General features: G+C 44.3%; 1 protein-coding gene and 1 long non-coding RNA gene across 2 annotated transcripts; one reads left to right on the top strand and one right to left on the bottom strand.

Moving 5' to 3' along the window:
* Positions 1–2,291: 2,291 nt before the first annotated feature.
* Positions 2,292–5,133, bottom strand: RGS2 (regulator of G protein signaling 2). The gene is made up of 5 exons (XM_042873650.1): positions 4,984–5,133; positions 4,761–4,862; positions 4,601–4,662; positions 3,654–3,820; positions 2,292–3,263 (listed from the first exon to the last, which is right to left on the bottom strand). The coding sequence occupies exons 1-5, from the start codon at positions 5,097–5,099 to the stop codon at positions 3,069–3,071; spliced, it is 642 nt and encodes a 213-aa protein (XP_042729584.1). The 5' UTR covers positions 5,100–5,133; the 3' UTR covers positions 2,292–3,068.
* A 530-nt stretch (positions 5,134–5,663) lies between these two features.
* On the top strand, positions 5,664–9,019 carry LOC122181636. Its single transcript, XR_006179520.1, has 4 exons — positions 5,664–5,736; positions 6,476–6,664; positions 8,397–8,456; positions 8,774–9,019. It is a non-coding gene; the product is annotated as an uncharacterized LOC122181636 (long non-coding RNA).
* Positions 9,020–11,870: the final 2,851 nt, after the last annotated feature.

Genomic DNA, 11,870 nt, shown 5'->3' with positions numbered 1-11,870 from the left:
CAACAAGCTGTTGCTGTATCCAGGCATTTGAAACTGATGTCTTACCTTCCCAAGATCGTGAGATTTATGTTATTCTTCTTTAAAAATATACTGAAGTTTGTTTGTTTGTTTATTTTTTTAAGCCTAATTGTCTGCATCATGTTCTGGTTTGGGGATTTACTGTGGAAGCAGAGATTCAGACTGCGGTTTCAAACTTATGCATAATCATAAGGCTGAGAAATTTTCTGGTATGAAAGCTTTTCTTTAAGAAAAGCACTGGATACTGTGAGATGTAGTGATACATGGATAGTTAAGTTGCCTTTATTCTCTTTTTGCTGGTGTTTTTCAGCAAGCCTGGTTCTCCATAGCCCAACATCAGCTGTGTTAGTGCATGAGCTAGCAACGTCTTTTTGCCTTAGTGTGCAGCTGGGGGTTGTGATAGCAAGACTGGGGTGTCCTGCTGCCTCTGCCCTCGGGGAACTGCTCATTTCTCTCCTTCCTCAGCTTTTTGCAGAAAGTTCTTTCTCTAAAACAACTGGCTTTGTTTACGGGCTGCTTGCTCACAGCCTGTTCTCATTTACCAGGTTCCTGGAAGGCCATTACCCACAGGGTTTCCTTCTCTTTATTTTTCTGCCTGGGTGGCTGTCAACATGGTTAAGGGCTGGAGTGACTTTAAATCCTGATGGAAGCTAAGAAAAGGCTCATGTTCTAGCCAACTTCACGTGGTCCTGCAAGACCCCAGCCCTCCCCTTGCCATTCCCAGACCTCTTCGCCACTGCTGGTGAGCAGGCTGCTAGCTGGGAAGGAGGGAGCAGTTTGTTACTTGTTGCCACTGGATACTAAGAGCAGGGTACCAAATTTAACTGCAGTCAGAGGACAGGAAGCAGCACTTTTAAATCAGTCAGGGTACTTAGGCTGCAGAAAGACCGCTCCAGGGACATGGCTTGGCTTGTTGGTACTGATGGCATGCACTGTGAGAGCTGAGGAGCTGCCAGCACAGGCTTTCTTAAGATCCATGTAAACAACCCAATTATTACAAATATACAACTACAGCCCGCAGGCACTGATACTCTGCCTAACAGCCCCACCTAATTTTCCCCTCTGGACTACATGCAGCACTATAAGCAGTCCTGGCACCTGCTGAAGCGTGTTTCTCTCCCTGAAACTAGACACCAGCAGTGGTTAATTAGCACGTCCCAAATTGGCACAGCTCAATGCAGCTTCACTGAAGCCCATGAAGTTTCATGGAATTTTTCCTGCCCTGGTTCTGAGTCATTAATAGGTACAGTTCTGACTATTTTTATGCTTTTCAAATTGTTTTGTTAGATTACAGAAGCAATTATCAGCCCAATTTTTTTTTTTTTTTTTTTGGGTCCTGGTTTGAAGGGAAAAAACTTTGTTACAGCAAATTATCAGGCAGAGTCTTTTTTTTATTGTGCTTGCTCTATGTGAGTATAACCGAAGTGACCAGCAAGTTTGACTGTAGGAGAGCCAGATCTCACAGGGCCCTGTTTCTGGGACTATGCTTCTTTCTGTCTAGAGAGAGTAGAATGTGTATACTGCTGCAAATCCTGCAGTTTGTATACATATGCATAGAATAGCTGCTCTTGATATACAGCTGAAATGTAAAATGCTATAGTGAGGCTTTTCTTGATGCTTGGAGAAGTGGATCCCTGGAGAAGTGACTGCTATATGTGAACAAAGCAGGTGAAGCTGTGATATGAGGAGGATGGGAGAAGTAGCTGGAGCCAGGATGTGAGCAGACCTTGAGTTCAGAGAAATCATGGAAGTAGCAAGCCAGGATTCTGTCTGTGGGACTGCTGGAGGTGCTGGTTTTGGACACTGACGAACAGAAAAATCAACCAGCCTTGCAATGTGGATGACCAGACTCCTGCTACGATTTGCTTGCTCAGCAGGCAGTAAAGTGCTCTATTTGCATGGTTTGCAGCCTGGAAATGAAGCCCTATTTGAAGCAGAGGTCTTGAGCAGGAGCAGATGTGCTGCTGCACCATAGGTGCCTATATTTCATGGCTGTGAGCTTCAGCAGCAATGCTGCTCTTTCTGGCTGATCTGAAATATCCAGCCATACACGCACTTTGCATGTTGTAGAGATAGTCTACCTCCCTATGAAAACTATCAAAGCTTTCAAGCTCTGAAGGTTTTTATTATGTTAGAAGCACTAACTTGCCTTGTAGATTAAGAACTAATAGCTTAATATAGCCCTGTGGAGATGGCACTTGTAAGAGTGGTTACTGCATGATGCCTCATTGAGATCAGTGCCAGTTGCATGCAAAACAAGCAACAAAAGCAGCTTTGTATCAAAATAGTTTATTAAAAACAGTAAGACTTCACTGAAGCTTGCTGTCTCAAACAGAATTGACATATTGCAGTATTCAACACAATCATAATTCATATATAAATATAATACTGTATAGATCCTGTTCACTATGGCTGGGTTTTGCCCTCTGCCCAGCCTCATGCAGCCCTGCTGCCATGCCCAGCCCTGCAGGCTCAGCTGCATAGCCCATTCCTTCTGGAGCTGAACTGGCTGTCCCCTCCTTGCACAGCAGTGAGGATGGAAGTAGTGCCTGCAAACCACACACAAACCCAGTACATCTCTTTGCAGCCTGTGTCAGCTTAAACAAATGGCGTTGAAACACCAAGGAACTGATGACAGCAGTACTGGTTGATGTTCAGGAAAAAAACCCAGAATCTATACATGACTCAAGTTCCCAGCACCGCTCAACTGCACAGACTTGTGCTTCTGCTTGCAGAAGGGCAGCTCTGTGCTGACCTGGTGCATAACACCACAGCTGTGACAAGGAGTGTGTCACACGGCACAGCTCAGTTTGATGCATAGAGGCACCTTTACTGCAGCACTCCAAAAAGAGCATCACCAGCCTGGTGCACTGCTGCCGGCCACAAATGCCTTCCAACAATGTCCTTTGCCACCAGCTTTGCACCAAGTCAATATCAGTCCTTACGCTGTGGCAAACCAACTGAGGGCACCCATCTCAGTCTCTCGGGTCAGGATGCTGCCAAGCCAGCTCGGTTCCTTGGTAGCTAAGAGGCATCTCCTTGCTCTGTACTCATGTCCCCTGGGCAGCTCTGGTGATGGGAGGCTTCTTGCACAGCTCCTGATAGAACTCTGATTCCAGAAACCGTGGGTATGAATTGTTCTCCATGAGGCTGTAAACTCTTTTCTGTGCAGCACTGAAGCAGCTGTGTGTGGCTTCCTGGAGGTTCTGTGCTATCATGTTCTTGGTCTGGAAGTCAATGTTTATCTGAAATGCAAAGAAAGGACACTTACTTTCCAAGAACTGAATCCCAACAAGTATAGCACTTCTGAGGAGGATAGGAGTGCTTTTGCTTCAGGGCTAAATTGATGTAGTTTCTTTTAAATGATTTATTATGAAAATTTGGAGTAACTCAGGTATGCTGTATTTTGGTGCCAAACCCAAGTGTTACAGGTGTTTGACAATGCTGAATTTTTTTCACCGCCAGCTAAGATGAAAGCCAAAATACAGATTGTGCCATTTTCCACCTTGGTGGAAAGAAGGCAGTCAGGGAAGTGTTGTGCACAATGCATTTGTGGCATCTGTGTCTTACAAGTCCAGAGAAATGAAGTGGGGCTAAAGACACACACCAGGGCAATGCTTCTGTGCTTCCCTTACCTCCTTGGGAGCCTCCTTTTCAATGAAGTCATTGTAGATCTTCTTTGCCTTCAGTGTCAGCTTCTGAGGGGATTTGGTTTTCTTGAAGTCCTCACATGCCAGCCAGAACTCGATGTTCTCTTCACAGAACTCAGACTTCAGAAAAGCTCGGAAAGCAGCAACACCATCTAGGGAAAGGAGACGGGGGAAAGAAAAGCAAAACCACATCAATTAAGTATTCCAGGCATCTTGAATTTACCAATTTGTCACATCTGTTCCTAACAAAATATTTTGCTGTAGTTCTGGTCCTTTCTGAAACGTCAAGGCAATAAGAAATCTACACTGCATGCAAATTAACACCCTAACAGCTTGGCAGGCTTCAAGTCAGCCAATTTTATGTAAACACAAAACTGAAAGCTGCTTCTAGTCACTGTGTACCCTTATGATACCTGCAGATATGCTACACAAGATCTCTATATGGGATCATCCTCATTAACCTTTATGCTGGAGCAAATGCTTCTGACAGCACGACAAACCCCTGGAACACTTTTGCAATGGGAAGGATGACTCAGTAGTTCAAAGAGGAAATGGCAATATCAGCTCTTAGTCTTTATTGCAGTGCTGTTGAGTGCTTTTCTCCCAGCAAAAATCCTCCCCATTAAAAATAATAATAATAAATCAGTGGACTTCTGCATTGCAGAATTGTTCTTGAATTGTAAGAATGGATTTGTCTTGTATAGAGAGCACAGCGAAGAACAGTGCTTGGCACTTCTGGCAAAGCCAGGTTGAATAGGTAAGGTTGAACTACAGAGATTACAGCTGCAATACTCCATAGTGGGGAGTTTTAATGTTTTAATATTACTTTACAGAGAAATGTACAATGCTGACACGCAGGGAAGCGATTGCTAAACAACACCAGGTTCTCCCCTGTTTTGTTCTTAACCACTACAGCCTGAAGACCAACTTACATTTGTTAGCCAGCAGTTCATCGAAGGCTTCTGACCACAGCCGGGCTTCCTCGGGGGAAGGTCTGTGTGAGGCAGAGAAAGAGCAGAGAACGTGAGAGCACTGCTTGAGGTTTGCTGCTTATTTTGTACAGAACTTGAATTATCTACTGCCATAACTCACCTGAAGTAGGTGTGGTGTTTGCTCGCTTTATTGGACTTCATTTTGCTAGAGCGGGAAGAATTCTGCAGGAAGTAGCTCAGCTTCTTCTTCCAGTCCTTAATGCTGGAAGAACAAAGACACTCATTTAAAACGAAGCCGTCAGCCACCGACCTCACCCCGCTACCGAGAGCCGTCCTCGGGCTGCGAGCAGAAGAGAGAAACCCTTCCGTTCGGTACCACTCACATGGTGCGCTTCATCATCCTGCCCTTGTCCGCCTCCTCCAGCTCCGCGCGCCGCCGGCTGCCCCGCTCCATCCGCCCGCCGTCCTGCGGCAGCGAAACGAACACGGCGCTCTGCATCGCCCCGCAGCCACCCGGCTGCCGCGCGCCCCATATAGAGCCCGCGCCCCGCCCCGCGCACGGCCCCGCCCCGCATGGCGAGGCGCTTCCACATTGATTTATTCTTTTTTTTTTTTTTTTTTCCTTTCCCACCCCCAGAGCTCCTTTTCGCTTTACTCTTTTCTTCCTCTCTCTGCTTTCTTTTTTCCCCCCCTCCTCTCTTTTATTTTTAAATAACTATTTTCTTTCTTTCTCTTTTAAAAATTGCTTTCCCGCTCTATGTTTAAACCTCTTTCTCTTCGGTTGTTCCCTACACCCCTCCCTAGGCGCCGTCCCGTTTTGCAGATTTGGGTCTGTAAAGGCCACAGGCTTCCGATCAGAGAAGAAATGGAGAAAGGTGGGCCCGTTTATTTAAAAAACAGAAACAACAACAACCCGAAGTGACCATAAATTTGAGCACACCGTTTTCCTGCCGCCCGCCGTTCCCCCTGCCGACCCGCCGCACCGCGCAGCTCGGCTGCTCCCCGTGGTGCTGCCCCCTACCGGCCGCTCGCGTCACGACAGTTTGGGCGCGGAGCTCCTTAAGGCACCCTCGCTTCTTTGTGTGAGCACCGCCTGCAGCGCAGTGCAACGTCCCCTCCGCAGCCTTGTGCCTTAGGTGCGTCTTGCCTTAGGTGAAAATGAGCTCTATTTAATATTTGAAAGCGTGTGCTGCCTGTTGCGTGCCGGAGCATCCCAGGTGGGAGCTTGCCAAGGAAAAGCGTGTGTGAGGATGAGAAGGAATGGCCTCGTGTTGCTGCAGGGGAGGTCCAGGTTAGGTATCAGGAGAAGTTTATTCTACAACAGAGCGGTGATGCAGTGGCAAAGGCTGCCCAGGGAAGTGGGGAGGTCATCATCCCTGGACCTGTTCCAGAATTGAGGAGTTATGGCACCGAGAGAACATGGGCTGGAGTTGGACTTGGAGAGGTCTTTCCAACCTCAGTGGTTCTAAGGTGACTTTTGTTATGCCTTTAAACAATGGGGGGGAAAAAAATAGCATTTCGGGCTAAAATATCAGAAAAACACTGAATACATCCCTGGAGGCATTCAAGGCCAGGCTGGATGTGGCTTTGGGCAGCCTGGTCTGGTGGCTGGTCACCCTGCACATAGCAGGGGGTTGAAACTAGATGATCACTGTGATCCTTTTCAACCCCATGAATATGGAATTGTGAGGTGAGATGGCCCGATAGAATGTACTTGCTATAACATCTTGTTTAAAAAAAAAAAAAAACCTAGATTGAATTTTATTGTCTGCAATAATATTTATTTTAAGTTTACATTTTTATTACACTTCTAAAGCAAGGCTATTATTCATGTTGTTTTTTGTTGTTGTTGTTGTTGTTGTTTTTTTTTTCCAGTGAAGAAACTACCCCAAATAGTTTCTTGCTGCATCATGCTGTGCTGCGTGCTTTCTGGTGGTGACCCTGACCTTTGCTGGGATGGTAGTTAAAACATTTATGTGACAGAAGACGTTTTCTGTGTATGACTTCAAAAACAAGGGGAAAGCATCTGACATCAAACAACATCATCAGTGCTGCTGACATCAGGTGAGCTAGGCAGGTCTGCTTTTGGGATAGCAGAGGAGCTTGGTTCCACGGGCAATGCCATATACAGGCAAAGTGAGGGAGAGCCTGCATCTATGCTGTGTCTCACACTGCCTATTGCTGATGGTATTTTGAACATTCCCATTGAATCTGATGGTGCTGCTTTCCAGAAAATGCTCAGTGAGTGGAGCTGCCCCCAACTCATCCTCACCTACTTGGGGTGCATTGGCCTCGGTCTGTTTGCACAGCAAAGCTAAGAGCTGCTACAGGTGTAGTGCCAAATCTTTTCCTTTGTGTGCTTCTGAGGACTTAATCTATTCCTGTAACTGTAATCTTGCTGTAAAAGAGCAAGGCCAATGGAAAGTGGGGGGGTGAGCCTGCAGCCCAAACTTGCTGCTCAAGTCAGTGAGAATTTAGCTATTGCCAAGAAATGAAATCTGATGTCAGGCATTAATGACACAAGCTCTCACCCTGGAGATCACACTTCTCTTTGCAGAGGCTTTCTTGAGAATGTTCTGTTCTTTTTCTGCTTATACGATTCCTGCTAGCAGCAGTGATAGCGAGATGCACAGAGCTGTAACATATGCAATAAACATCCAGGGTAGAAGATGAGGTTTTTTCCATCTTAGTTACGTTATGTGTTGCAATAGCTGTGCTGATCTTTTCCAAGTCCCTGGAGAGCAGTCGTTCTCACTGCATAGTATTTAAATCTATGTCTGCATTTACTAAAATGCCAGTCCTTGTTTCTTCTTTTTATAGAGAAGACTTGGAGGATAGGAAAGCTAGTATAGCTAACAAAACGTCACCTCCAAAAGAAGGAATAAGGCATTAATTTATTACAACTGCCACTCTTTCTGATATGTCTGTGTGCAAGAGAAGATGTTTACTCACAGCATTAGTCTGCTTCTCATTCTGTTATTTGCATTCTGACCTTCCAGTCCTTCTTACAGCTCCAGCAGTATGCAGTGTGTGTGACTGCTGGCTTTATAGCTGCCGTTCGATGAATTGCTCGAGGCTTGCTGAGGTCAGCTTGTTGCTCCCTGACGCAGGCTCTGCATGATTTTCCAGTCATGAAGCTGCAAACCTGTAAATCACAAGAAGTTATTTCGGGGCCTAAATTTAGCACTATTGTGGCCCAAGACTTAGACTGGAGCAATTAAATGTTTGGTCTTTGCTAAATAAAAAAATAAAATGTATCTTGTTACACATCAATCTCATTTCACTCAACAAAATCCTCCGTCTGAGAAACACATAAACCAGACAGAGCTCTCTGAGCACTCATCATCTTCAGCTGTTAGCCACCTTATTTTACATAAACAGTCATGGGAGTTTATAAAACTTCTAAAAATAGAGCTGAAATTTAACAAAAAGTGGATAAACCAGGACAATATGCCTTCTTGCAGCATTGCTGTTATGTGGCCTTATACATCTGTCACAGAGAATAACAATTTGAATTCAGGCTTTGAGGAGCAGATTCTGATTCCTCTTCCACCTGCTGAGGTTGGGAAATCTTGGCTTTCAAATGTGAGATGGTCAATGACAGGAGCTGGGTGCTGCCATGCTGGTGGGAGATTTGCTTCATCCCTCTGGAAGCAGCAGCTGAGCAGAGCCTGCTGAAACTGCCTGCCTTGCAAAGGACAGGACATTCTCATATCCCTTACCGCTTCTGTCAATACTGAAAACAAACAGCTTAGCAAGAAGCAGTGTATTTTTAACAATGAAATTTTTTTTGTAGGCACTGAGTTACACCGTCTGGGCTGCAGAGATGCGATTAATCTTGTTTGCTGTTAACCAGGTGATCCAAAACAGTGTCTCTGTGTTTTGTTGGTATTGCAGTCTATTTGTTCTCCCCCACCCCCCTCCCCCCCCATCCCGCCAAAGGCTGTATTTGTTAACTGTGTGTGCAGAGAGATGATGAACAAGCAAATATGTTTGTTAAATCTGGATGTGGACATTGTCATGTTATTTGTGAGGAACGCAGTCAGTGCACGGTCCTTTTGATGATTATTTAAGTTAATGAAACTCTCTTTAAGTGCCTAAATGGCATTAGTTAGACAGTGAGCTAGAAAGTCCCCGTGACTTATAAATCAATCCGTTCCTCCTCTGCTACAGGTGAACGCAGTCAGGAGCACAACAGTGAGCAAGCTGAAGATTAGGGAGGAATATGAAGAAAATTTGGAAGGTTTGAGTTTTTGAAAACAAATATTTCATCTGGACTGGAGAGCATCTGAGTGAGGACCTGAAGGAAGGATTCCTGCCCAGCATAAGTGGTGCCACATTTATCCAGTGGCATCCTGACCTATTCCTGTAGAGAAGGCAATGAGACAAATCAGTGGAAGATGTATAGAGGGATATTTGCCAGCTTCCAACAACCCTCCTGATTGGTTCAGGAGCACAGTGAAGAGGTGAGAGCATAGCAAAGAGGTGAGGCTGTGGCTGGGCCTGGACAGGGAGTGCAGAGTGCCTCAGCCTGGGAAAGAGTCACAGGTGAGTAGCTTGGCACATTAGTCACTCACTTAATGCTAAGCATTGCAAAACAGTGCTTTAATCCTGCAGCTGAAGTGCAGTAGTTGGAAGCAGGTGCATTGTTCTCCTGGAACACTTTTCTCATCAGTTATTTGTTCAGCACTCAGACAGGTCTTCAGAAGAAAGCGGCTCAGAGCTGACTCCAGGTGAGTCATCCTGTGTGGAAATTAAGGATCCAAACTTTTAAATTGTGTCAAGTCATTTCTTGCATTTAAAGGTAAATTAAACAGGTAAAGCTCCCCAGAAATCAGTGAAGCAATGCTCTGCTGTTGCTCCAGCATTAGACCTCCTCAGTGCATCACTGCCATAGCAGTCACATGTGACGGGTAACTGTGCACTAAGCCACACAAACTCTGTGTTGTTTATGGTGTTGGCAAACAGCAGCACAGGACTGCACACTTCAATAGGTTGTGCTCAGAAGCCTAAAAGGCTGCATGTAATTTGACTGTGTTTTGACAAGCTGTATTAACATTGGTGGTGCTTGACTCAGGTAGGAGCTCCCCAAAGACTGAATGCAGTGTCACTGATAAATGGGAGCAAGAAACCTGAATTAAGGTTAAGCTTATGTCCCCCCACTTGCACAGAAGGGGTCTAAAGGTTTCCCATGACTATCTATGGATGCTTTTTTTGATCTCTTAGTGCAAACTGGCTGATCAGCATCCCCTTCCTGGCTGCTGTTTGGAGAGGAGCAGCTGCCACACATCAGGTGCCTGTGCTGTGATGTTAGCTGTGATTTTACGTCATCCTTTGACCTTTCCCACTACCAGAATCTTTTAAAAGTGAAATTGTGTAGCAGCTTCTTAATCCATACTTTGTAATAGGCTTCTTCTCTACATCCTGTGGTATGTGTTCCTCTCAGGTGTGGTGTTCTACAGTTCAGGTTCTGAAATAGTAAGCTTATTGTATAGTTAACATAAAACTGGTGTTTAGCTGCTGCAGATTTCTTATTTTTTAATTATAAATCAAGTTGTTTATTTAATCTCTTTGCTTCAAGTAAGTTTGGCTTTTTGGTAGCTCTCCAACCCAAACTATTATTTGAAGACTGAGACAACATTCCTGGCAAGACTGGAACTTAGAAAGAAGTAAGGGGCCAAGATGGCTCAACTCTTTGGGATGTATTCAAACACAGCAGGTGAATTACAAGAAGAAATTAAAAGAACAAAAACTACACTGAGGAAATCACTCCCTGCCATGTTCTATACCAACATCCAATGCACAACTAATATCAACTGTATCAACTGTCATCCATTTCCTTTGGGTACTGAATGAATAAGTACAATGTCCTCCGTTTATTATGGAATTATTATAGAATTATTATTCTCTTGCTGTATAAATCATACAGCACGTTTAATGCAGACAAGTAGAGATGCTGTAATCTGCATATAGTAAGCAGCTATGAGAGATTAATTTCACATGTATGGACAAGCCTCTGAGGAGTGCAGTGCACTCACTGCAGCAGTAAAAGTAGCTGTTAGTTCTAACAAGGGATTCAATTTAAAAAAATCATGCATGTCTAGAAGCCAAGCAAGGAGAGCAATTGTGCAGATTACTTACTAATTACTAACAAATGTGCAAGCACTTAAAGTTATAAAAGAAAGCATAGCCATTGGAAGCTGCCAAGACTTTCAGCATCATTCATTTAAGGGCCAATTCTGACATACCCAGTTCAAACAACTGCTGTTTTGTCATTCTTTCCATCACTCACTCAAAAGCAGCTCTGGGTTTATACAAGGCACTGTGTTTACTGTGATAGGGAAGATCAGGCAACAAAACATCACAGAAGATGCTTGAGTTTGAAACCTCACATTTCTGCAGCTACTCCAAAGTTGGAGCAATGCTGGTGCTCAGTGGAGAAGACCCTCAGCATCGGTGCTGGCTGTTCACTGCCTGGCTGATGTCCATCTTTGCTGGACTGAATTTGTGGAATTATGTGCCTTACGATTAACTTCAGCTGCACGGGCCATGTGAGCAGTGTAAATGAGAGTATTACCTTGATGCACACACAAAAAATGACATCTCTACTCTTGGAACTGAAAGAGAAAGTCAGATTGTGTGTGCATGTGAGGGGAGTAGCAAATGGGACAAGGATGAATGCCATCTCCTTGGTTCATAATGTGGTGCGTGCTTGGAGAAACCAGTGAGGGACATCAGCAATGCACTTTCCTGAGCAGGGAAGAGAGAGGTGCTTTTGTCTGCTGGCTTAACTGGGTGCACAGAATGTATCTGTATTGTATCTTATCTATTTCAGAGAGCAGATAGAAACAGAGAATGAATATATCTTGGTAGCCTGTTTCTTCTGAGCTGTAGCTGCTGCATTTCTGGAAGTATTGCACAGCTGTACTGTATCCATCATACAGCCTTACTGCTTTGAATAAGTTCCTACTGAATCTCCTGTCTGCCTCATATCATTTTATTTGCATTTATTAAAACTAGGAAATGTGGAACTGAAATAAAAAGGTTATTTTGTTAGAGCCCATAACAACTAAGCTACCTTTGTTTTCTTTGTGCATTTGCATTACTAGCCCCAGCTCTGTCTTCTGATAGGCTTTTTTTATAACAGTAGTGACTGGGAAATCCACCAGCTTATTTCACTAAATCCCCATTTTTTTCTTCCTTGTGGACACAGCACTATTTTGGAAACTGAAAAAAAAAAAAAAAAAAAAAAAAAAAAAAAAAAAAAAAA

The sequence above is a fragment of the Lagopus leucura genome, unplaced genomic scaffold, assembly GCF_019238085.1.
Source record: "Lagopus leucura isolate 7727_CA_CO unplaced genomic scaffold, USGS_WTPT01 Super-Scaffold_100009, whole genome shotgun sequence".
Taxonomy (NCBI): domain Eukaryota; kingdom Metazoa; phylum Chordata; class Aves; order Galliformes; family Phasianidae; genus Lagopus; species Lagopus leucura.
This window is presented reverse-complemented; position numbering and strand designations above follow the sequence as displayed.

Coding starts and splice junctions, on each gene's coding strand:
- RGS2 (XM_042873650.1), bottom strand. CDS start 5,099: ATGCAGAGCGCCGTGTTCGTTTCGCTGCCGCAGGACGGCGGGCGGATG. Junction 4,663..4,760: donor AAACACCACACCTACTTCAG/GTGAGTTATGGC, acceptor TGCCTCACACAG/ACCTTCCCCCGAGGAAGCCC. Junction 3,264..3,653: donor AAAAGGAGGCTCCCAAGGAG/GTAAGGGAAGCA, acceptor TTTGCATTTCAG/ATAAACATTGACTTCCAGAC.